The sequence below is a fragment of the Vespa velutina genome, chromosome 5, assembly GCF_912470025.1.
Source record: "Vespa velutina chromosome 5, iVesVel2.1, whole genome shotgun sequence".
In the NCBI taxonomy this organism is placed as follows: Eukaryota; Metazoa; Arthropoda; class Insecta; order Hymenoptera; family Vespidae; genus Vespa; species Vespa velutina.
In genome coordinates, this window is record NC_062192.1 from 6,360,640 (window position 1) to 6,387,517 (window position 26,878).

The following is a 26,878-nucleotide window of genomic DNA, read 5'->3' on the forward strand; positions in this document are numbered from 1 at the left end:
GAATTTGTTTGGAGAATGGTATTCGGTGGTACGACAACGTTCTCATCGACGTTCGTGCTAGACGAACTCCTTGGCTGAAATTATTATTACGATTTCGATTAAACGAATTAAACAGTGAAAAAATAAAAAAATTAAGATCGAAATCGCGATGTGATGGTAAATAAATCAGCTGTGAACGTTTATCGACGCCATCTTGAAGCTTCTCCCATATTTAATTAACTTTTCTTTCCTATTATTATTTTTATATATTTATCTATAAAACATTTATGAATGATACGTATTATAAACACAATAATATCGCCACCAAAAGCACACCAATATTATTTTTTCCAATTGTTTAAAGCTGCTAATAATGAACCAAAACATCTAATACAGATATGAATGATAAGTGACTTTTGAATCATTTTAATGAAATTAAATTTGAAAAACTTGTCGTACATACACACAAATACACACAGATACACACACACACACACACACACATACACACTTTCATTCTTTCTATGACATACGCATAAATACGCGTAAATCGTCATTAACTTTGATTTTCATTATCATAGCAAGCATACAAGCATACGAAACATTGTGCGCATGTATGTAAGTGGTCTCACATGTATATGTATATGTGTAACATAAATGTATATGGAGAAAACAAGCTGAAAAATGATCGAACGTCGGATCAATTTGACAAATACATGTATCAACTTTTTTTTCACCTTTTTCTTTTATAATCTCGTGCGATTATGTTTCTAAGCAGGCAGTGTAGATAAAAAACCGTGCCATTAGTGTTGAATTATATGGGAATTGAATAGTGAAATGAAAATTACAATGATAGCGATTAGTACAATGACTTGTCTCCCCATATAAGTATAAAATTAAATGTTTTTTAATTTAAACGTTTTGAATTTACGTGTGTATATATAGGTATGTATATATGTATGTATGTATACGTATATCAATTGGAAAATTATTATTGTTTCACGTTAATTATCAAATTAAACAATTCTAATTTGTCTAATATTTTCGCTCTTATATACCCGATTCTAGATAGAAAAATCTTGACAAAATTGTTTTATTGCAAGATCAAAGGATCGATCGTATATCGTTTCGTTGTCATAGTGCTTAAATTCTATAACGTTATTGTTACTACTATAATAATTATTATCATCATCGTCATTATATTATTATTTATCTATCTATCTATTTATTTATCTATTATTATTATTATTATTATTATTATTATTATTATTATTATCATTATTATTATTATTATTATTATTATTATTGTTATTATTATTATTATTATTATTTATTGATACGCGAGAGGCACTAAGGGTTGTTAAATGCATTCAACGATCTCATCCTAAACGCAGTAGAACATACATTCTAAATCTCGTAACTTTTGCGATATGTATATTCTAGGCACTATAAGTTTCTCTTATTAATTTATATTTCTTTTCACATCTACATATATATATATATGTATATATATATACATATATATATATATATCTACGATAATATATATCTCTTTTAAAAGGTTACTAAATTTTAAATGCGTAATTTATCTAAGTTTTGAACATATTATCGCGAGGATCGATCAATCTTGCCGTAACTCTTTCAAAACGAGCTCTTCCGTGTGGCTTTTTGAACGTAATGGGAACACTAAGATCTAAACTCATTGGTCGTTTTGGTGGATCCTTTTTAATAATAGTAGTAGTTTGTTCAATATTCGTATCAACGTTATTAACAGTTGGTATACATTCTGTTTTAATTTCATTTATGCCAGTTACGGAAAAATTCGTTTGAAGGAGTCCCTTTTCTTCATTTAACAATGGATTATCGATCAAGGACATTCTCCGTGACGTATCTCTTACCGACTTCAAGAGGACCTCGTTCTCTTGACTATCATCCTTTCCTCCTTCTCCTTCTTCTTCTTCTTCTTCTTCTTCTTCTTCTTCTTCCTCATCACCATCCTTTTTGTTATCCTCATCCTGTTCTTCTTGATCATCTTCTTCCGTCAATTCAGTTTTCTCTTCATTATCTTCTTCTTCTTCTTCGCATTCTTCTAATTCTGGTTCTTCCCTTAGATCCTCCATTGACTATAAGAGAGAGAGAAAGAGAGGGAGAGAGAGAGAGAAAGGGAAAAAAAAGAAGAAAAGATATATTAGAACAAAAATCGATAACACATCGCCGACTTATTATTATCTCTAAGAAAAGCTATTTGTAACTTTTTTTGTGAATTGCATTATTCCAGAAACGCTAGACTTACCAAATACAATCTGAGTGTGATTAGTATTTCGATAGTTTTTTTTTCTTTTTTTTCTATTTTTTTTTTTTTTTTTTTTTTTTTTTTTTTAGAATGTCTCTCTAATCAAAATTTTAGAAAATTATCTATACAACTTTTGTCTCTTGTTGTAATAGAAAATCTAATCTGGTCTATGAATTTTTATGTTGTGTCATTTTATACAGAAAAATTTATAATTTTTTTTTCCTACAAAGACCATATTATGGCCTTGAGCATATCCGCAAGTACTTGAATGAGATATTCTTAAATTCTTTTTATTATGTAATCAATTTTCTAAATTTATTTATTTTTTCTCTTTTACTAATTTTCTTTCTGGCCTACATATATATATATAAAGTATATACATATGTATATCTTAATATACCAGAATAATATCGTTGTGGTAATACTAGTGTTATAAATAGCTTTTCTTATACAAGTCGGTTTTTTATTGCACGCATTTTATTATATATTTGGCAGGGCAAAGTAGAAAGAGAAAAAGAAAAAGAGAGAGAGGGAGAGAGGGGGGGGGGGAAAGAGAGGGTTTCAATGATTCATTTTCAATAGAGAATACATAAAAAGTGATTTTTGGAATCTCTTTTTAGAAAATCTAAATCTTTGAATTGACTTGTTGAATTTATACCTATCAGAATGAAATAATTTTTGAAAGTAACATGCAAAAGCCATTCAGCAAGCCTTGTAAAAGCCTGACATGCACTTCTTATTGGAAACAAAAAAGAAAATATCTTTACGAATGGGTTCGGTTTCGGAGGTTTATTGACGATGCCTGTATTTACCCCTAGCAGCTCCTTTTTCTCTGGTTCCTCGTCTGCTGTTAAATAAAATTTTTATTAGAATTTTCGTTGAGATTAGATAGAGATAATGTTAATCCTTTGTATTATAATTATGTTCATAATTTATTCTTGGCCAACTTCTTTATTTTTAAATATATATATATATATATAATTATATAATATTATATTAAAAATATATATAATATATATAATATTATATTATTAATATACTACATTTACTATTACTATCCACAATATAATATAAAAGTATATAATGTAAATATGTCTATATTTTAATATAGACATATTAAAAGAATCTTAGAAAAAGAAATAAATTATTGTTATTAATTTAACGATGATCTTATAATGCAAAGGATTAAAATAAATCATTAAGATCTAGATCCAGACATCACCTTTTATATGAACCTTTTTATCATTCATCAATTCTTTAGGCTCTGTATTAGGCAGTGGTTTGTATTCCTTAGCACTAGCTTTCATATGAGTACCATTTGGCCTTTTTTCATCATCAGTAATTTTAAAGCCAATAGTTTTTATACCAGTCGTCGTGACCAACGAATCAGTGTATTGTTGAGGTTGCCACCTTTGTGATCCCGAAGGACTCGGTGATTTACTAGCTACAGCTGCTGCACTTCGTCGACGTCTTCTATCCTTTCTTGCACTTCGCCATACTTCATAAATACACCCTATTACGGCACCGACAAACAAACAGCACAAAGCTATGAAAATATAGGTCCCAGCACCTTGTTCTTCTTGAGTCGCATCAGAGTATTGAGATTTGTAGAGAATCCTTTCTGGTGGATCTTCGGCCCATACTCCTTTAATTCCCTTGAAAAAAAAAAAAAGAAAAAAATAATAGAAAAAAGAAAAGAAAAAAATAAAAACAAATTTTAATACTTAAAAGTAAAATTTTCTTATCCAAAAATGATAAAGAAATATCGAGCGTATTTGTTTTAATTATCATAATGTTGTTTGCAATCATTGTAAACATTAATTTTCATTCATTTTCATATTCTAATGTTAAATAATAAAAAAAAAATTTTTTCTCACGAATTAGACTTTTTAAATCCAGATGATAGCTTAAGGTTAATTACAATAATGATTATTTCCCATGGATTTCTTTTTAAATGTCCTTGATATGTATAATGTATTTATAAATTAGATTTATATATGAATCATTCACTCACAACACTGTCGTTTCTTTGAGGCTCTAAACCCCGAGGTTGTGCATGAAAAACAGCACATTGTGCACTCCTGACGCCAGCCGGTATCGTTGCTCTTACAGTTTCACTTCCTTGTTTAGTAAATAACATGTATTCTTCGAGTGGTTTCATTATAGGTCCGCCATTGATCGAGATAACAACGTCTTCAAGAGAAGAGATAAAATGTTTCAATAATTTTTAACATTTATATTAAATCATTGATATTTAAAATCATAATTACTGCTGAGGCAACCAGTGTATCCTTTGTAAGCAGAAAATCGAGAATCTGTAGTATTCAATCCACCAATTTGAATCTCAGTCGAACCTGGAGTATCATAGTAATCGCCTAAACTGAGTATTGGAATTGGTAAGAGTTGTACATGTTCACGATCGATCTGTTATCATTTATAATAACAATAATTATATTAGTTTATAGATTTAATAAATTAAATTCGTGCATTTCATTGACCCACCAAAAGCATCGTCGTGTTATTTTCTCGTACATAATAAACGCTATGCCTAGCTCCATTCAAGAAGTTTCTATCGTTGAGACGTACACCATAAGCTATGCCTTCGGTATCCTCTTCGAAAATGAGCTGACCCTCCGACGTTAAGGCCACGAGTAGGTAATAGCTTCTTCTGAAAAAAAGTTTTTCGAAAGACATCCCGGATTCCAGATGTCGACAATCTCTTGATGCAATCTCTTCGCTCCGTTATGGAAAGAAAAGAGGTATCTCTACGTAGCGAGAAAAACATTTATGTTTTATTACAAGGGTCTTAGAGGTTTTACTTGTTTTCTGTTTGCAAGAGCAACAATGCCGTTGTTCGCTGCCGTAGTTCGTTCGTTGAAAAAGCTAGTTGTACTTTCACTTGCTTCACTTCTCCCTCGAGATCGAATTCACGTTGAAGTACACTCTCACCACTGAAATCGGCACCTTTCTCTATTATATCGATATAGAAAAATTTTAATAAATTAATTATAAATACATATACTTAATCATATTTATAAAACATTCACAATGATCTATGATGGTCTTACCATCGGCACAGTGTTCACCAAAATAAGACGTCAATTCGCAATTGCAAAAGGATTCTTGCCTTCCAAAATCTTCTGTGCATATACCCAAGTTTTTACAAGGCATAGCGTCACATTTCATTTGACAATTCGGAAGGACACCTTTGCTACCCTCGTGATTGGCTTCGCTGGCTAAGTTTGGTAAATCCACGTGATACTCGCCAATCATCAATCCTCGAAGACATCCTACGTATCCTTGTGTAAGATTACCTTCCTTTCCGACTCTTAAAAGATCGTCTGGATCAAAACCACCTAAATTCATCTGGCAGAAAAATAATTATTAATCGTTTTAGGAACAATAAATAAATGAGTAATTTTGAGCGATATAAAGTATAGATACTTGGAAATAATCTGTTGGTGGTGCAGGTGGTCTTTGAGGTGCTAACACTTCCTTTTCAGGATTAATCCAAGGTTTATTAGAATAAGAATCTAAAAGTATAGGAGTTGCATTCAATGTAACATTATAGTCATTCACATGAAGGGTCGTAGATTTTTCTCCATGAATGATGGCTATCTGTACTGATATTCCCGTGTTAACACCTGTTAAAACAAAAAAAAAAAAAAAACAAAAACAATCATTTTTATAAGTAAATAGTATATTGTGATATATAAAGATATCAAAAGGATACGTGCCTGAGTGTTGCACAGTAATATTTTTAATTTCATTCCCTGCATTGAAGAGATACACGATACTAGTACCATTCGAGATATAAAGATGTACAAAGTTGTTTAAGTGATCATTAGCATAAAGTATCAGTGAGTGAGTATCGTAAGTTCTTAGATTGATTAATATGTTTCGTTCGAACATACTCTTCAACAATATCTTTTCTCCATTGTCATCCGAACCAAAATAATTCTTTTTTAGAAAAGCACCCGGTGAGGTAAACGTTAAAGCTTTATTGTTGATATCTGTTAAAAATATCAACTGTTTATCATATAAAATAATAAATGTATTTTTAATTAACTTAGCTAACCAGTTAACTAACTTTTAACTAAATATTACATTAATTTATATTAAAAAAAAAAATTTACTTGTCTCACAGAAAGTTCCCAGATGAGCCCATCTGTTCTCACAAACGCATTCAAAATTACTCCAAAGTTCGACACACCTTGCACCGTTTTGACACTTGTTAGGTTGACAAGAAGGTTTGCAATCTTTAATAATTTCGGAAAGGTGTACCGACATGTAACTATGGATATCCAATATTTCACCATTAACAACAAGACCACGGAAACATCCAATTAATCCTTGTCTAACAGATGAAGTTTTCAAATGTTCTCTGTGATAAATAAATCGTTAGATCTTTCTAATAAAAATTTTTAATATTGATCTATCTACTACTTACGCTGTAGCACCACCGATGAACATGGAACCCTCGAATGGACCAAACTCTTCTTCAGGCAACAAATCGACCATTGCGTAATCAGTGTTAATCATAAATCTAACATGGTAATCATTATAATCGATCCAAATCTTCTGCCACTCTCCGTTATTTAATTTTCGTTGGCTGTTTACTTCCAAGTCCCGAATAGTTCCAGTATTGAGAGTAAAGTTAAATGTTAATCGATATTCTGATGTCAGTGCTACCATGAACGATGGATAATTACTTCTGATTGGTGGTTGATAAAGAAGTATAGCTTTTTCTCCTGTTGTACGAAAGCTAAAAGCTATATCACCTTTTCGCCAACCTGGCACTTCAATATAGGATTGTGAGGTCGTAAAAGTTACAACGTATTTTTGTGTGTCTAAAGAAAATGAAAAAAATATTAATTTTGACGATCGATTTTACAATTATTTTCAAATAATGTTAATTTTATTTACATACTTGTCTCGACACATTCCAATGGTCCTAAAGTTATGCGGCCTTGAGCATCCTCTTCGAGATCTCTTTGTTGTAAAAATACCATACCAGTGATACCTAACGCATCTGGCGTCTCGTAATAACCTTCATCGGAGAGCCATTTTCCAGCACTTCCAGATGACACATCACAGTTACAACTCAAATTGCTACTGACACAGGTTCTATTCACTGTAAAGTAATGAAGAGATAAAAATAATTATTTTGAATTTTCTTTAAGCTGTCTTTTTTAATCAGTTTGAAAGTTATTAATGATTTAAGAAACTTACTGCCACATGGACAAGAGCCTCTGTTAACATTTCCAATATAATCAACTGTTGTTCCTTTTGAACCAAGAAACCAGGTTGCACTATGAAGTTCCAAGGGTGCTTTGTAACAATCATACTTCACATATTGACTACAGTAAAGGGAATGTGAGATCAGTTCTTGAAGCATCTCTGGAGTAAATTGTCTGTATTTAATACTAAACGAAAAATCTGATTCGGCGATGGATCTAACGTCAACTTGGGATGGTAAATTGTGTTCTACGATCGTCTTGGTTGAGTCTTCGATAGATTGAAATTCACATTTTACTGAAGCAGGTGGAAATCTTCCATTTCCATCGATGTCAATTGTATAAACGTCATCTTGAGTGTACCCCAACAGCGCTAATTCTTCACATGTTTTTTTATTATCTGCTGCAATGTAAATTAATGATCACAATTATTTCAAATTGTTATAGTTTTGTTTTAAATAGGACAGGGACGCTTACCAAAATGACAATTCTTTCCAATATACCCAGTGTTCGTACAATCACAAGTTATCCGATCTTCTTTCACAGAACATTTACCACCGTGTTCGCAAGTGTTTGGTCTTTTACATGGATCAACGAATTGGCAATTATCTAAAGCTACTTCACCGACAACTTTTTTAGTATTTATGATGTATCTAGGCTCTATCTTCTGGCCATTTACCTGAATATCTCGCATACAACCTACCAAACCTGATTACAAAATGTATCAACTTGTTAATCATTTAATTTAATAGGTTGCTTTTATTTTTTAGATATTATTGAAAAAATTTACATACCAGCGTTACCCTTGCCACTTCCAATGATTACCTTGTCACCTAATTCAAAAGTCATAGCAAAAAGCTTGCTCTGTTTATTTCTATAATCAATTAGAATGTTTAGCTCGCCCTTTGTATAATTTAGTTCTACAGCATGCCAGGAGGTATTGTAAGTTGGGAATTTAATAGCAGTTGATACTGTAATATTTTCTATTGAAACGGGTATTAGTTGAAAACGTATTTCGTCGTTAACCAAACGAAGCTAAAAAAAAAAAAAAGAAAAAAAAGAAGAAAAAGAAAAAGGAACAATGAGTAAATTTTAGACAAAAATTAGGTCAATATACCATATACATTTTTATGATCGATAGAGATCATTATTCATTGAATGGATCTTATTACCTCCCAATAACCAAGTCCACGATTACTCTTTACGTCTCCTGATGCAACCACCGCAATTGGTTTGGAACTTTTAAAATCAAAGTTGAGTTTAAGAGAATCCGTTTTCTCAATAGGCCACCAAATGTGACTTCCTGCGAAAGGGTACGTAATGGGAATGACCTCGACGTCGGCCTCGTAATACTCTGGTTCTAGCACACCGATATAATGAACCATAGGATTAGATCGTTTTAGTTCGTAGATGATTGACTTGTCGTTGAAGAATACGTATTTTAATGATCCTAAAAAATAATTTTGTTCGTTTATCTTAATCACTTTTTAATCGAGATAAAAAAAAAAAAAGAAAAAAGAAAGAAAATCCATTTTAAATTAAAACTCTTAATTAATAAATTATGTATGATCAAGATGTTGGAACGAACCTACAAAATTATTATGCGACACCAAACCCTTTTTCTTATGTAATTCTGGTCCACCACCAATATATATCTCAGGATCTATAATCATATTATAATTTTCCCCAGGTATCTCGAGTACTTTAATTTCCTCGTCCAAACTCACAAATATCAATGAACCATTGTGGAAGATAGTTAAATTGTTCCAATGATCGGAGGTTACATAATCGCCAAGAACCGTAGCAATTTTGGAATCATGACCGAAATCTAATTCAACGTAAACCGAACCATTCATGATGGATGCTGCTACGTAATGAGGTGTACCATCGATCTCACCAGATGCATAAAATAATGCTGAATCGTCGAACTTTGTCTAAAAGATTGATCGACAATTCAAATCACAATGTTAATAGCTTCTTGAAAGTATTTTAGAAGAGCAAGTTTAGATCTCTCATCAAATTCTGATGCACGGATAGATATTTCTACTGTCATTTTTTTACCTTGAAAGCCAAGCTGATCTTGTTCACCGAGGAATGGACACGGTCTTTCCAATCGTAAACTCGAAAGGACACGTACGATGATCCCCTCAATGTTAAAATCGTGGCGGCTGAAAAATGATTTTACAATTCGAAGTCCATTAGTTCCAAGTATCAAAGGGATCAAAGAATCCTTTGATTGCTTTTCAAAAGACGACGTTTGACGAATCGTCTTTATCTCAGTTTTTAAAACGTCAAATCCGTCGTACGTGTACGTAATAAAAAGATAGTACTAACTTATGGTTAGGGTATAAGAACCTATACTAATCTTATATATATACATACATACATACATATATACATATATATATATATATATATATATATATATATATAAAACTCATACATCCTAATGGTAGTAATAATAATAATAATAATAGCTTATCTCAACAATATGTTTCGTTTGTTACATACTGTAGACGTCACAACGTTCGCCTTCATATTTCGTTCCAAAGCAGTCACATGTCAGGCTATTATAATGATTGACGCATTGATCGGGCATGAAGCAAAGATTTTCCCTTGTCCAGCACCTGAAGTACGATTGGATATATGATTTATTTTTAAGAAATCAATTGGATCGAATCAGTGACTCTCTATAAACTATTGCATTATCATTTCAGAATTTTTATTACAATCACCTTAGAATTTGCCTGTTAATTGATATATCATGTTATTCGTTTAACCAACGCATCTTATTCTTTTTTCGAAGGATATTACAAATTTGGATTATAGAGAGTCCCTCTAAAGATTAGAGATGCAGTGGGATTATATTATGTTTGCTGTAGGAATGTATTATAAATGCTTATCACGAATTCAAAGGGTCAAATAATAGGAAGGTTACGTACTTGTCTATGCAACCCTCCTTAACATTTTCATGCTTAGTTGCGATCAATGGTAGAATAGGCAACAGGTCGCTTGCTGACTTGCCGGAACTAAGGACCATGTCTCTGATGCAGCCGACAAAAGATTCTATGATGTATTTAACACCATGTAGACGTTCCTCTGAGCTCAATCCTAATCAAAGTAAAATAATATTGTACTATTAAGATCGAATGCGCAAATAGTAAAATGAAAAAAAATATTTTGCTTTCATTAGGTTTTACCTCCAATAAGAACGACAGATGCCAATTCCTCGGAAACGCCATAATTGACGACACGTTCAAGAACTTCTAGGCTAGTTTCCGATTGCTTTTCGTCTACTCTTGCGATAAGCTTTGCTCCGTGAACATCGATTCTAACCAGAACACTGTGCCACTCGTCTCTGTTAAGTCCTTCGCCAACCGTCAAACTCGTTGATTTCTTTCCGAACACGTGTACTACCTTCAACTGGCCTTTTTCAACGATCACGTAAAGAGCATAAGGTTCTAAACTCTCTGGACGATCTTTCACGCTGTGATAGACGAGTAAACCGTGTGGTAATTTAGTTCGAAATTTGAATGATATCTCACGGCATAATCTGTGACGATAGGAGACATTTATTTGGGCTTGCTTTATTATCTATTTCCTTTTTATTTATTTTATTTTATTTTATTTTTTTTTTTTCTATTAAGACTATATAAAGACTTTGTCATACCTCAATTGAAAGGTCTTTATACCACTGCCATCGAGTTGTATGAAAGTGTTACTTTGTGCGAACATGAACGTCTTCTCGTATCCTGATTCCATGAACGTCAATTCCTTTTAATCCGGGAAAAAAGAAAATCGGTCGTACGGGGCTAGCTTTATCATCTCATCAATGTGAGGAGAGTGGTTGAGACGAGTCTGAGATTTTCCTCACCTTTCCTCGTTTCTCCTTTGGTACTGGTGGTCTCGTTGGTTGGGGTGGCGCGAACGTTGGCCTAGGAGTACTTGATGTGGTTGTGGGTGATGTGCTGCTTGTCGGAACACTCGTTGTCACAAATACGCTGCCTTTTGTTACCAAGTAAGGGGGTAGCGTGTCTAACAATCATTTTATGTTATGACAGTGTATTATCAATCTACGCCAGCTTGTGATAGTACGCGCAGTTTATATTTAACTTCATTTAATATGATTTTCATTTTGTGAATTAATTGTTTGGAATTTGTCTTAATTAGTCACAACAGATTATTTATCTTTCGTTTAAAAGTTTAATTACGTGTTCAAGAAATATTTTTTCACGGCGGACATTTTTGTCAATTAACCATTTAACAAACAAATAAATCATTTTTATAATAAATATAATTTATTAAAATAATACTCACGATCAGGACCACCGATACAATAGTGAAGACATTCAGCTTCAGAGTTGAATCTATTTTCATTTCCTAAACAACCACCATAAGGAAATGTCTTGCACTTCCCATCGGTTTTATGAAAAGACCATTTATGTACATAATGCTTGCAAGGTCCTTGATCCTGTTTCACAAGGCATCTCTCTGGTATTGGTTTCTTCGTTGTAGTGATTGCTATTGTTTCCTCGATCGATTCTGATTCCGAGGAGACTGTGAGATTCGCTGGAACCTCTCCAAGGATGTTCAGCAAGACAAGGATCCCGAAGATCCTCTTCTCGCGTCTGGTCATCCTTCTTCATTCGCTAAAATCGATTCCATTTATGTAAGCTTTTTATGTCTTATTTATTATTGCAATAGTCAATATTTTTTATTCTCTCTTTCTTCTTTTTCTTTTTCCTTTTTAATTTTTTCTTATCGATTTTTAATGGAACGATCGATATTTATTTGTCAAACTATTTGACATTTTTTTATTGAAATATTCGAATATTTGTATATGTTTATATATATATATATATATATATATATATATATATATATTTTTTTTTTTTAATTTTAATTTATTGATCTTTAATGGAAAATTTATTTCTTATACATATTGATATTTATTATTGAAATATTCGAGGTTTTTAATAATTTTGTTAGTTTTATTTTTTGAATTAGATTAATGTATAATTAAAATTTGATATACATATATATATATTTTTTTTTTTAATAGTCATATATATATATATATATATATCATGATTATTATATAGAAATAGCAATTCTTTTAATTCTATCTTTTATTTTTTTTTAACGTTTAGAATCGATCTCACGTTCTTGCATGGAACAAAGCTTTTAAAATTCAGAACACACCAACGCGCCTACGCATCTTTCCATAAAGCGCTTAAAATCTTCATCCTTCCGGTATACCTCGCATTGGTTAAAACCCATCTCGATATGCTATTGTAGATGCATTTTTACGATTGCGACAGTCGCTTTTGGATTTACGACTTCCGTTTTGTTTATCAGGTACATAATACACAAGCATCACGTTGTTCATAAATTATATAACTCTCGTTATATATCTATCGTTATTTTCAATTTAAAGTTACAAAATTATAAATTCTTACGAACAAGTTATTTCAAAAGTTATCTCCACTTGTGTGTGAATTGTATGAAATAAAAAAATTTTTTTTTTATAACAACTCTCAATGACAAAAATATGGCGTCAATTTGTGATATTTGTCAAATTGAATTTTTTGATATTGCAAATTTCAGTAAATAATACGGGGTGAGTTAAAAATTTTTAGGTGATTTTAAAAATTTATTACTTCTTTTCGAGATTTTTTAGGCCTATATATTTTTATTGACAAACCGTAAAACTGGCAAATCTAGGAATTTTCGTTCTGATCTCAAAAAAATATAATTTGAAATAATTTCGTAACACGGATAATATTCATAACGAATAATTAAACTTTTTCTTTATGAATTCTTTTTCTTTTCTGTTTCTTCATTATGAACAATATTTATAACAAATATCTTTTTTAGATTTTACTCGTGCACTTATCATATTTAAAAAGCATTACTATTGAACATTCGAGAAACTTTTTATATTTTTTTCAAGAAATATAGAGGGCAAATATTCTAAAATATGAAAATCAAAGATTTATGTAAAATTAATAAAACAAATGGGGAAAGAAGAGAAAAAAAAAATAAAATTCAGTTCTTTCGTCCTCTCTGGATGAATAATCGTGCGTGAGTCAAAGTCTCACACAATGAACGATTCTACGAGGTCAATTGAATTGGATCGTCGAAGTAGAGCTCTCTCTCTCTCTCTCTCTCTCTCTCTCTCTCTCTCTCTCTCTCTCTCTCTCTCTCTCTCTCTCTCCCTGTAACTCTCTCTATCTCTGTCGCTCTGTCTATCTCTGTCACTCTGTCTCTCTCTGTCGCTCTCTCTCTTTCTCTCTCTCTCTCTCTCTGACTCGTCTTATATACAATAGATATAAATTTCGGTCCTTCGTATCTACTTCCGACCTGGTATCGTAATATCAACGATTCTTCCTGGAAGATAAATAGAATGAATCGACTTATACATACGAATGTATACTTGCACATGAATTATTTGTAATATTTAGTTCAACGTAAAACTCGTCTTCATCGTTGTTTTATATCTTCCTTTCGTCAAATTTCAAGGTAAAGATTATTTTACAGAGTCTCATTGAACTGATGAATTCTAAAATTGAAATGTATATATATATATATATATGTACACATATTCTGTGCACATGTATGTGTACGTATGCGTGCAAGTATGTGTACCTATATTTATATATGTGTATATATATATATATATATATATATATATATATATATATATATATTATATCATATATTATATATTTATATATTTACGTATATATGTATGTATGTAATGGCAGACACGAATATATATCTGAGAACCTTGAAAAATATAATGTGTTATCAAGAAGAAGAAATAAGCCAAAAAACAAAGAAATTTATAGTGATCGTTTATCATACTTTACTGTCAAATTTGAAACAATGTCATTGATTTCTAATTATTGTAAAAACATCTTTTATAATACATTTCTTTTTCGTATTTTTCTGATTTGATTAGAACGATCAAAGCTTAGAGATTTTTTTTTTAGAGGACTAATTGAAATTGAGAATTTTTTTTTTTCAGGAATATAGGACTATTAAGTTTCAAAAAAAAAAAAAAAAAGAAAAAAAAAGAGAGAAAAGAAAGATTTAGCTTCTCCGTTGGGATCTTAGAACCGATAAGTGTATATCGTCGTCCATAATATCGTAGAAAATGACGGAAACGATCGTTCAAGCGCAATCAAGACAACTACCAGAGTGATCTTCGACATTTCCATGTAAGAAGATTGTATTAAGTTGATATATATATACTTGAGTTTGATCATTAGATTTCTATAAATCCGATGATCAGTCAATTTTTTTTACATTTACGTAGATCAAAATTCACGAATTAACAAATCCATTAATATTTCATAATAGCTATTAGAAAAGTAATAACAGAGAAAATATCTGAAGCAAGTCGGTCTTCTTCAGAAAATCTTCGGTATAATTTAACTCAGCGATATGCCAGAAATTATTGCAATCTGGAAACCTTACTATGTTTTTTTTTTTTTTTTTTATATAAATATAACATAATAAAATATATAAAAACCAATAAATATCGTTTATATACGAAACGAGTTATCTATCTGTTGACAAAACATGTAACATAAACGAAAACATTTAAATTTTATGGCGGAGGAAAGAGCACTGGTGTCAAAGTATTAGACAATAAAAGAGAGAAAAAGAGAGAGAGAGAGAGAGAGAGAGCAAGTTCCAACGGCAATTTCAATTAAATCACATTAAACTCAATCTAATTTCATCAGAGCGAAATCAACGTCGATGGTATATAAGGGCTCAGGGTGTTTCAAGGAGCGAACTGTGGGAAGGGGAGGGAGAGTTAGAAGAATAATTAGTGCGAGGGAAAAAGAGAGAGAAAGAGAGTAACTCTCGGATAAAAAAGAAATCGTAAAAAAAAAAAGAACAAAAAAATGCAAGAAAAAAGGAAAGAAAAATTTAAATCATGATATCGATCATGAGATCTCGAAATACCTTAGAAGTGTTGCATCAAGGGTACATAGTTCGTTCACAACAGTCTCGGTCACTTGATGCACAAATCTGCGTACCTTCGTGCGCCGTGGTTCAAATGAGATTGCGGCTCGTCGTTCAACAGCAGAACAGCAATAATAGCAGTAGCAGTAGCAATAACAGTAGCAGTAACAGTAGAAGTAGCAGTAGCAGCTGTATCAGTAGCAGTAGCAGTAGTAGCAACAGCAAAAGGAGTAACAAGTAGTAGTAGTAATAGTAGCAATTAGCAGTAGTAGTAGTAGTAACAGTTAGCAGTAGTAGTAGTAGTAGCAGTTAGCAGTAGTAGTAATAGTAATAGTAGTAGTAGTAGTAGTAGTAATAGTAGTAGTAGTAGTAGCAGTTAGCAGTAGTAGTAGTAGTAATAGTAGTAGTAATAGTAGTAGTAGTAGTAATAGTAGTAGTAGTAGCAGAAGTAGTAGTAATAGTAGTAGTAGTAGTAATAGTAATAGTAGTAATAATAGTAGTAGTAGTAGTAGTAACAGGGCAACAGGATGTGACGTCAGGAGGCCCCCGACAAGCACCGACGTTCGACTCTGCCGGCTGCCAGTCAATTGTCTTCTTCTGTCACACTGATGTACACCATTAAAGGAATCCTGCATCGACGAAGGTGTACACGAGCGTGCAATACGGGGGAAGAGAGAGACAAAGAGAGAGAGAGAGAGAGAGAGAGAGAGAGAGAGAGAGAGAGAGAGAGGGAGAGGGAGAAAGAGAGAGAGAGAGATCTACTATATAATATATACTCCTATCTTCGATTTAGTATGTATTTTTCTTCGATTTAGAATATATGTATATATTTATATACGTACATTTGTTTATATACTTTAATAAATGTACGTATAATTAATTTGTTTGAGTATAAACATTTTGATTATGTATGTACGAGTACGTATGATGAGTGTTTTTTTTCTTTTCTTTCCTTTTGTTTTTGAACAATATTATAAGTGTGTACATATATATATATATATATATATATATATATATATATATATATAAACATATATGTAGTCTTATTTTTATATATGCATGTATGCATGTTTTTATATCAAAATTGGTATATGCAATTTGGATTATTATATACTTTATATTGTTTTAAGTATATATATATATATATATATATATATATATATATATATATAAATTGACTTATGTACATGTAGATTATTAATGTATACGTTTACGTATGTCCCGTATGTATGTGAATACGTGCGCGCGCGTGTTCGCACGTACACACTACGTACGACACCTCCACCACCTCGAACGAAGCTTCTACCACTTATATCTCCTCCTCCTCCTCCTCTTCTTCTTCCTCTTTTGCCTTCTCCTCCTCCTTCACCTCCTCCTCCACCACCTTCTCCACCTCCTCCTCCTACTGCTTCTCCTCTTCCTCTACTTCCAGCAACGCCAACAGCAGTAGCAGCAAGTAGACACTAATTTATTAATGCCACTCTCTGACCGCTACTCCTCTCCACGGTTACTCATCACGGTTTATTGACTTTCATTGCGATCTCGTCTCGCACGACGCGAACCTTCCTTTCGTCCTTTTCCACCCCCATTCGTATTCTGTCTTCTTCGTTTTCTTTCTTTTCCTATTTTTATTTTATTCTCTTTCGTCTTCTTTTTCTTCTTCTTCTTCTGTTTCTATTTCTATTTCTACTTCTTCTACTTCCTACTTCTATTTCGTCTTCTTCTAATTGTATTATCCTTATCTTTTTCTATGTGTGTGCGTATGTGTGTATTTTTCTTTTCTTTTCTTTTCTTTTCTTCCGGTCCTTTTCTCTTGTTAAATCCTTATTAATTTTTAGATTAGTAAGAAAATGTTAATAATTATTGTTACTTGTTAGTTACTCCTTATCAACCACTTTTTTTTTTTTATTATTATTATTACCATCATTTATCTATCTATCTACCTTTCTTTCTTTTTTTTCTTTTTTCTTTTTTTTTCCTTCTCTTTTATACCTCAGAATTTCAATAAATTTCTCTTCTGATCTCTTGTTTTAAATTTTCTCACGCATAAAGAGATGTTAGAATTTATTTCTATGTGTACCGTTCGTTTGATTTTTCTTTTCTTTTCTTTATGTTCATTTATTTATTTATTTATTTATTTATTTGTTTTTTTTTCGTACTTTTTCTTTTTCTTTTTCTGATATTAGAAGATCACCCTGCAAGCAGATAAGCGAAAAATCAGCTTACTATTTTTTTTTTTTGTTCTTCATCATATTATGTAATTTTACTTTGATATTTTTTGTTTATAATGAAATTTTCTATTAAACGTATACGTCTTTGTTTGTTTCAAAGTTTATAATGAAATTATTTAATTATAATGAAATTACGAGGATGGGGGTAAAAGTTCGTAGATATTTCCGAAAGTTTCTAAGCGATCTTAAAGATCAATTATCTCTTATTTCTTTCTTTCTTTTTTTTTGTTTTTTCTTTACGAGACGACTCTCTTCCAGACATGTAATTTGACAACAAGCTAGGCTTTCGTATAATTTACGATATCAATAGAGAAAGAACAATTAGCATAAAAATATCTCGATAATTAGTAATCGATCGATAGTTTTAAAATCATCTAGGAACTTTTTGGAATTATACTTTGTATAGAAGATAGTGAAAAGCGAGAAAAGAAATGTTTTCTTTTAAAGAAAAACTTTTCGCTGAGAAAATATATTTTGAAATTGCGCTGATTAAAGAAAATAATGTAAAAAAGAAAAAAAAAAGAAATAGAAAAATAAATAAATAAATAAATAAATAAAAATGACCATCGACGATCTATAGAGAATAAATTTTCTTTCAATTGTTCGCTTCTATTTATATTGCTCCTCGACCGCATATTCCATTACTATTTTAGTGCGACGAGAAATAGACGACAATAGTGTGTGGAACAACCTGTTACTTACTCCTCGTTCGCTTGATCGTGAAATTTAGTCCTCGCGAATAAGAACGAGCAAGGCGAGTCATACCAACGAGTGCTCTCGTAATTACGACAGGCGTAACAATTGCAAAGCGTGTAGCCAAGTGAATGGTCGTTTTTCAACATAAAAAGCAAAGAAAAAGAAAGAAAAAAAAAAAAAGAGGAAAGAAAGAAAGACAGAAAAAAAGAGAAAAAAGAAGAAAAAGGACACACGTACGTACTAACCTACATACATACGTATGTATATTCATGCATACGTAAATAACATAGTTACAGAAGTCCATCGATCCATATTAAAAAATGCTTTTTAATTATTATTATGAAAAGGCTTAGAGAATACGTGTGTCTTCGTTCATTTTGTTCGTTAATGAGGATCCATTGTTACAGGTTTTAGTTAACGCCTGTTTCGTATTAGAATCATTTTTCTTTTTTTTCTCTTTTTTTTTTCTCTCTTTTTTTTTTTTTTTTTTTTTTTTTTTTTTTTTTTTTTTTTAGAAAATACGATTATAAATTATCGTCTTCGTGGTCTTCGTCGTCGTCGTCTTCGTCGTCGTTCTCAACAACTAAATACGAAGGTCGAATATAAGAGAACTATGGATCTCTTCTAACGAGCTTTGAACAAAAGGAATGTAAGTATACGAGGCCAATTGCTGAAAGACTGATCTGAAAAATATCTGTGGTGCAGCTTTTTCTTACGTAATATTATGTTCTTCGAATTTCATCGTTAATGGAATTACGATTTTTTTTCTTTTCTATTTCTTTTTTCTCTTCTTTTTTTTTCTTTTTTTTTTTTTTTTTTTCTTTTACATCACGAAGATTAGCGCTCGAGTAATTAAGATCCATCGTTGCGTAATCGATCCAATGATTTCAATGAATATGTGTCTTCCGAGTATGTTCAATGAAAAAAAGAACGAGATAAACTGTTGAGTATGTATCAATCTTTTTTTTTCTTTTTTTTTTTTATACTTTTATTTTTCTCGATAAATCAATTTTATCAGTGACATGAACACATTGGCAGACACTAATCAAACTTTCATCCGTTTCTTTTCCTTTTTTTTTTCTTTTTTTCCTTCATATTTTCTTTAAAAAATTTTTCTAAGAGCGATAAATTATTGTATATATAATATAATGTTATAATATAATAATTCAGTACAGTATAGTATATATATGTGTATTTAGAAAAATTTAATATAAGTATATAACGTTACTATAGTATACTAAATTATTATATATATATATATAATAATAGACATATATATACATATATTAGAGTACTTAATTATCATATATAAAAATATTTAATAAAAAGAGTAATATATAAAATGATTATGTTAAAAAGAAAAAAATTATATATTTTATATTATATTATTATTAATAATAAATAATATATATATATATATATATGTATAAGATCAACAAAAATTTTGTAGACAAATATAATAATAAATCATTAAAGATAAATTATTTAATGATGTAATTTCATTATTTTTTTTTTTTTTACTTCGTCAAAGGTTAGTCGAATCGATAAGTTAGAACGACCGTACGCAGGTGCGTTCTCATATACACATTTTACTCCTCGTTAAACAGTATGTGATGTATATATATGTACATATGTTTGCACAACATATGTGTTTAATAAGTCACATAGCATATGGTATAATTTTCTACATCCACGCATATATAGGGTGGGGCCAAAATCTCCTAACCGATATTAAAAATTAATTATTACTTGTTTTCTGTTTTAGACAAATTTTTTCTTCTTTTCTTCTCAAATCGTAAAACTACAAGTTCTAACTTGTGAAGCTACAACTTTAATTACAAGTCTAACGAATAATCTTTAAAAAGTTTTAATCAATTTTTAAAATTATCTAAAAACGTATGACCCATCCTCTATACTTATTCCATATGTGGAAGTTTCAAATTTGCAAATTGAAGCGATAAATTTGAATACCGTATTCATTCATACACATTAAACGCTCATTATTTTAAGTATGTTTTATCGATTATTACTTGCTTTGGTTGCTCACTGATCTTATCTACGACTAATCGACCTTCTCTTCCGTATGAATTATTATCAAAGTTTTTATATGAGTTATGATTTTGCTCGTTTCTTTTTTCTTTCTTCCTTTCCTTCTTTCTCAGAGTAGATTTTCAATGTTTCTTAAATTTTTCATGAGTAGTCTTTACGTATCAATGAAAATTACGTTTATATTTTGGAAGATAAAATACCAAGAAAAAAAAAAAAAAAAGAATAATTTCATTGAGATAAATGATTTAATATAGGACGGTCCGATAGAAGATAAAAGAATTCGATAACGTTACAAATGTGATAGTAGTGAGATCTCTTCGGAGAGGTCAAAAGTCTAATCATTTGACAAAAGACGATCAAAGAGGTCAGTCGATCTCGCCGACTATCTTATCGATATTTTCCATCGATCCTACAATGTTCCAGGGCAATGAACCTGTTAATATCATTTGTGAAAATTCGACATTTTTCATGATATAAAAAGAATATTCATAAAAAAGTAAAAATACTTATATACGTATATACATGTATACCAACTAAAGTACATAAAACACAGACATGCTTTCCATATAGATTAAGAGGATTCGAGGTCAATGTACTAGAAAATATTTATATGAAAAGATTCCACATATTTCGTAAGAAAAAAAAAAAAAAAAAAAGAAAAAAAAAAAAAGAAAAAGAAAAATTGAAATAAAAAAGAAAAGAAAATTAAATGCACGTACGTAGGTATATATGTACATTATGAATATATCCATGTATTTACGTAAGTATATAGTACAGAGACATTCTCTGACACACATTAAAGACATTCCAAGTCAATACATTGTATTCAAAATTTTGATTGTTGATGCAATTCGACAATACTTTCTGAAGTAAAAAAAGAATTGAAAAAAAAAAGTAAAAGTATGTAAACATATCACGTATATATATATATATATATGATATTATATAAAAAGGAGTTTGCTCTGGTTGCTTTCGTCACAGCCTAGGACGTCAAGCCGCGTGCTCCGTTCCTCCTCCTTTTGTTGCCGGAAGATCGATATATCGAGCTAAACCGGTGAGTGGGTCATCGTAATATCTACGTTTCTATATTACTTTGGCATAAGAGAGATGAGATACACATATTCAAGAGATCTCATTATATTTTTTTTATCTTTGATTAATTTAATTTTATTTTATATTCAATTATTTTCTTTTTTTTTTTTTTTTTTTTTTCTTAATAAATTTTAATTTTCTTATTATTTGCAGATTTGTTTTCATTTTCTTTCTTTTTTCTTTCTTTTCTTTTTTTTTTTCTTTTTTTTTTTTCGTTCGACGTCCTATATACATCGTCGAACAAATTTTTACATTGAATTCGTTGTTTCTTTTTTTTTTTTGTTGGCTCACAGATCACCATTCATATTCATTTTTATTTCCTTTTTCTTTTTTTGAACGTTAAATGAACGATTATGTTCAATTAATTTCCTTTGTTTTTGCGATATTATAAATGATATTAATCTGAACGACACGATTATTGAGAACGTTTAAATAATACAAAAATCATATAATATCATATAATAGATATAAAAATGAATCTCAACTTTGAATAATTATTAAAAAAAAAAAAAAAAAAAAAGCAAAAAAAAAAAAAAGAATTTACACGACCAAACGAAATGATCATTTTAATCGTAGTAAGAAAAAATTCGACGATAAAAATCGAAACACGAAACGATTCGCGTTATATTTTTTAAACTTCTACCCATAATTATATCTCTGAACATGTCATTTATGATAATAATGAATAATTCATAATAATCCTTTTTTATTTTCTTCTTTTAATATTTGTTTATATACGCTTCGCAGATTATATTAGAAACCATTTAAAAGATTATCCGGTTCGTCGCATCGGATATTATAGTAAAACAAATGGCTACGGCCTCATTCATAAAGGCACGTTTCTATATATATATATATATGTATATATATATCTATTTACGTGTATTGTGTTATTTTACTATTTATACAAAAAAAAAAAAAAAAAAAAAAATTATAATGAGTCATAGCACGTAATATTCATAACCTCAAGCATTTGAACATTCTCTCTCTCTCTCTCTCTCTCTCTCTCCCTCTGTATATGTTTATGTTGAAATACGCACGCGTGATAGCACACGCGTCGTGTTTTTTTCATTCTTTTTCTTTCTTTCTTTTTCATTTCCTTATTTTCTTTTTTTCTCTCTCTCTTTCTCTTTCTCTCTCTTTCTTTTTTATTGTCCAAACAAAAGTATCTGATTTGTAGCGAGGAAGTTGGCCCATGTAACATAAGCATCGTGTGGCTCGTGATACGAATCGATTAATTAGACATGATACGCGTGTATTAGCGACTCGTGTGCAACGATGCACGTGACTAAATTTATTAAATGACGCATCTTTACAAAGAGAGAGAGAGAGAGAGAGAGAGAGAGAAAGAAAGATTCTCTTCTTTACTTAGAAATTTTTTTTTTCTTACTTACGTATGGATATTCTCTCTCTCTCTCTCTCTCTCTCTCTCTCTCTCTCTCTCTCTCTCTCTCTCTCTCTCTCTCTCTTTATCCATCTCTATCTCTTTTTATCTATCTCCATTTATCTTTTCATTGGAAAACGTATTAAGCATATTAATTTCTTCGAAGTCATTTTCTTTTTCAACGCATATATTACGTGAGATTGAAGAATTATGATAGAAGGAATTTTATAAAAATTAAAAAATTCGTCTCAATCGAACAATAATATATATAATTTTAGATTAATAATTATAATTTCATTATTAATTAAATAACTATAATTTAGATTAAATAATGTATAATTTTAGATTAGAATTGTAGAATTTTCAGGTTTAAAGAAAAAACAAATTTATTAAATTCGACGATTCAATGGTATAACAAAATGCGTTTGTAAAAATTTGAAAATAAGCGCCAATAAAGTAGAAATATCTATAATTCTTATAGACATCAAGCTAAATTAATTTATTAAATATATCAAATTAAGTATATACAGTGTCGAATTTATCAATAATATAAAAAATTGAGCATTTTTTATGTCAGATTTATAAGATCAATAATATATTAGAAACATAATGTTATTGTTTGGACTAACTCGTGTAGTAGACGAATTATAGTCTTTTAGGTTCGAATCTCATCCGACCCATTTATTTTTTTTTCTTTTTTTCAAATCTATATGCATACATATAATATAAATAAATAATAACAATAACAACAACAACAACAACAACAACAATAATAATAATAATAATAATAATAATAAATAATAGAAAAAAATGAATAAATAAGATTACTCATATAATACAAAGTAAATGAATGATTGTTTAAGATTAAGGAACAAAAAAAAAGTAAAACGAGAGAAAAATTGAAAAATAATTGCTAGTAATACAGAAAAGGGAAATGAGAGACAGATATAATATATATATATATATATATATATTTACACAGACATATATATATATATATACATAAGATTATAGAAACGTTATCGGAAGCTCATGTATGATGATGGCAGCAGTGGGTTTTATAGGCAAGATCTCGAATTTATGCAAGGTAAACATAGTCGCCAGTTGTAACCAGATACGCGGTACGTCGCGTACGCGAAGTTAGACAATTAGCTTCGAAAGATTAATATAATACGAGAGAGAACAACACACTCTCTCTCTCTCTCTCTCTCTCTCTCTCTCTCTCTCTCTCTCTCTCTCCCTCTCTCTCTCTCTCGCTCATTGTAATATACTTTTCATAAATTTCTTATATTTATATTTCAAGTCACATTCCAATGTTTCAATGGGAGAAGAAGAATGATGGAGCACGTGTTTTGTGTGTGTCCTAATAAATAAGTATGATTTATCAAAGAAAATATCTTCGCATTGTCGCGATTGTCGCGTGAAAATAAAAAAAGAGATTGAAACGCACTTTTCTATTTTTATTTTTACCATTTCTTTTCTTTTCTTTTTTTTTTTTTTTCTTTGTTTTTTCTTTTTTTTCCTATTTTTTACTGTGTCAACTGATGATAATATACACTACCGACGATAATGACGGGACTATGGTTAGCAAGAAGCTCTTCACAAAATCTTGTCACTTGTATATGTAAATTTGTATTGTTTTAATTCATTCTTTTTGTGTTGCCTTTTCTTTTTTTTTGTTAATTTTTTTTCTTTTTTTTTTTTTTTTGAGGTTAGAGCAATATTCGATATATTGAATGGAATTATATGTGTAATCGATCATACCGACTAATTAATCATTTCAACAATAGAATTCGTGTATATATATATATATATATATATATATATATATATGTATAAGTGTGAGTTAGATTTTTATTAACCTTATCTTTCTTTTTTCTTTTCCATTTCTTTCACTCTTTACATGAAAAGGAGAAATAATATCTCGATTGATTATACATTAGATAGTTACTTACAAAAAAAAGTTCGTAGGAGTCAGCAAAGACGTGTTGTCATCGTTCCTCTTTTTTCGATCCTTCAAAATATGAAGTCTCTCTTTCTCTCTCTCTCTTTTTTTTTATCGACAATTTAAATCCAACGTATGTGTTTTGCTTCCTTCGATAATCGATTGCAAAGTCACGATAAAGACAAATCAAAAAGGGAATAATGATTTATTGAATGGCAATGAGGAATAGAAAAAAAAAATGAAAAAAAAAAAAAAGAAAAGAAGGGAAAAAAATTGAAAATGTTGAAGAAGAAAAAATTAAATTCTTCCCCTAATGAATTTGCCTTCTCTCGCCCGTATGGTCGATCATACGACCCCGTAAACGCGCGAGGATTAACTGTCGCGTTTCTGTGCACTCCGAGAGTAGTTTTCCCCACCCTTACTACCTCTACCGGTGGGAAGGAGAAACTAAGAGAGATACAGATAGAGACCAAGAAAGAGAGAGAGAGAAAGAGAGAGAGAGTGGGTGAGAAAGAGAGAGAGAGAGAGAGAGAGAGAGAGAGTGGGTGAGAGATAGAGAGAGAGAGAGAGAGAGAGAGAGAGAGAGAGAAGGAAGATGACAGCAACGACGGAACACGCACTCACCGTGTTGCCAGCCCTCACTCCCACCTCCTTTTTTCTTTCCCCCACTTCTTTTCCTGCTTGATCCTCGTATCTAATAAAGGGAGAAGATTAAGAATAAATATATTTCTTTCTCTCTTTTTTTTTTTGTACATATAAATATATATACATATATATGATTTAGCACACGATATCAATAAGAAATTTTGATAATCTATAAATTAATGTGTATTTCGTAGATCTTTTTTTCTAATGAAAAAAAAAAAAAAAAAAAAAAAAAAAAAAAAAAAAAATTAAATCGGTACGATAAATTTAAAAAAAAGTACAATTTTCCCTTTCTATTTTGTACGATCGATGATAATTTATTTGTTTATTTCTTTCTTTTCTTTTTTTTTTTTTTTTATAATGTAAAAATTCGTATTACACAACAGGGTATCAAATAAATATAATTCCGTGTTTCTATACTTGTTAATAACTATTTATGATATTTAAAAATTTGTACCAATGGCTGATCAAATTTTGTGTAAAGGTGTAAACTTGTAGATTTTTTTTCAAATATCAAAAAGTAATTTCACTTTTAATCCTCCTATCATTCGAGCAACGAATTTGCGATTCTTCGAGTACGCGCATTCTCACTATCTCTCTCTCTCTTTCAGTTTCCCTCTCACTTCTCTCTCTTACTCTCTTTCTCTTTTACTTATAGACGAGAATGACAGTGACGTATCGATGAGTGGCACCGACTGATGCATCCCTTCTTATCAATTTTTCTCTTTATTCAATTTTATATCATCTGATTCTCTCTCTCTCTCTTTCTCTTTCTCTTTCTCTCTCTCTTAAGTAATACCTTCGATAAAATAATTTTAGATCTTATTCATTTTTTTCCTTTTCCTTTCTTTTTTCTTCTTTAATTAAACAATCTAATCGAATAATTATTTTCTAATTTTCTTGAGAAAATTAAATTTTTTTTTTTTTATACTTTCTTTTTACGATCGCAAGATTTTCGAAGAAAGTGATATATACATTGAAAGATCACACGTATCATTTGGTAGTCGTGGGAGACGTTAGATGTATGTATAATAAATAAAACTGACAACGAGATAATAGACAAATTGACCCTAAACACATCCGACCGCTCCCGTCTCTGTCGGAGAGTATCAGAAGGTCGAGTTTCGACGTTACGGGGCGGAAGGGGCGCCTGACGTTTTCTTCCCGTCCTGCGGGAAGTGAAAACAATCCAGACAAACCATATCAAGGGGAAGAGGGAAGAGAAGGAGAATGCATTGACGCCATCTTGAGGACTACGTAAGTTTTCTTAAAAAAAAAAAAAAAAAAAAAAAAAAAAAAAAAAATGAAAAAATGAAAAAAAAAAATAATAATAGTAATAATAGAAAAAGA

At 30.5% G+C, this 26,878-nt stretch overlaps 1 protein-coding gene across 3 annotated transcripts; it reads right to left on the minus strand.

Annotated features, from left to right (window-relative positions):
• Positions 1 to 193: 193 nt before the first annotated feature.
• LOC124949556 (neurexin-4) lies at positions 194 to 25,280 on the minus strand. Of its 3 annotated transcripts, none has more exons than XM_047494820.1 (26): positions 24,894 to 25,280; positions 11,827 to 12,158; positions 11,384 to 11,544; positions 11,180 to 11,283; positions 10,710 to 11,062; positions 10,452 to 10,620; positions 10,021 to 10,136; positions 9,571 to 9,677; positions 9,098 to 9,443; positions 8,682 to 8,959; positions 8,304 to 8,544; positions 7,987 to 8,217; positions 7,505 to 7,912; positions 7,203 to 7,406; positions 6,723 to 7,122; positions 6,409 to 6,656; positions 6,010 to 6,285; positions 5,717 to 5,916; positions 5,341 to 5,638; positions 5,092 to 5,242; positions 4,775 to 5,009; positions 4,543 to 4,696; positions 4,287 to 4,465; positions 3,495 to 3,927; positions 3,040 to 3,119; positions 194 to 2,102 (listed from the first exon to the last, which is right to left on the minus strand). In XM_047494820.1, the coding sequence occupies exons 2-26, from the start codon at positions 12,143 to 12,145 to the stop codon at positions 1,569 to 1,571; spliced, it is 6,225 nt and encodes a 2,074-aa protein (XP_047350776.1). In that variant the 5' UTR covers positions 12,146 to 12,158; positions 24,894 to 25,280; the 3' UTR covers positions 194 to 1,568. The 3 variants fall into 3 exon arrangements, with proteins under 3 accessions (XP_047350776.1, XP_047350779.1, XP_047350778.1); XM_047494823.1 differs by having other exon boundaries at positions 4,775 to 4,937; positions 24,894 to 25,279; XM_047494822.1 differs by having other exon boundaries at positions 4,775 to 4,940; positions 24,894 to 25,279.
• Between the last annotated feature and the right edge of the window lie 1,598 nt (positions 25,281 to 26,878).

What these genes read in the sequence shown, in the direction of transcription:
- LOC124949556 (XM_047494820.1), bottom strand. Translation starts at nt 12,145, where the DNA reads ATGACCAGACGCGAGAAGAGGATCTTCGGGATCCTTGTCTTGCTGAAC. An exon ending in GTCGCATAATAATTTTGTAG is followed by an intron (nt 8,960 to 9,097) that starts GTTCGTTCCAAC and finishes ATTATTTTTTAG; the next exon opens with GATCATTAAAATACGTATTC. An exon ending in GTGGACTTGGTTATTGGGAG is followed by an intron (nt 8,545 to 8,681) that starts GTAATAAGATCC and finishes TTTTTTTTTTAG; the next exon opens with CTTCGTTTGGTTAACGACGA.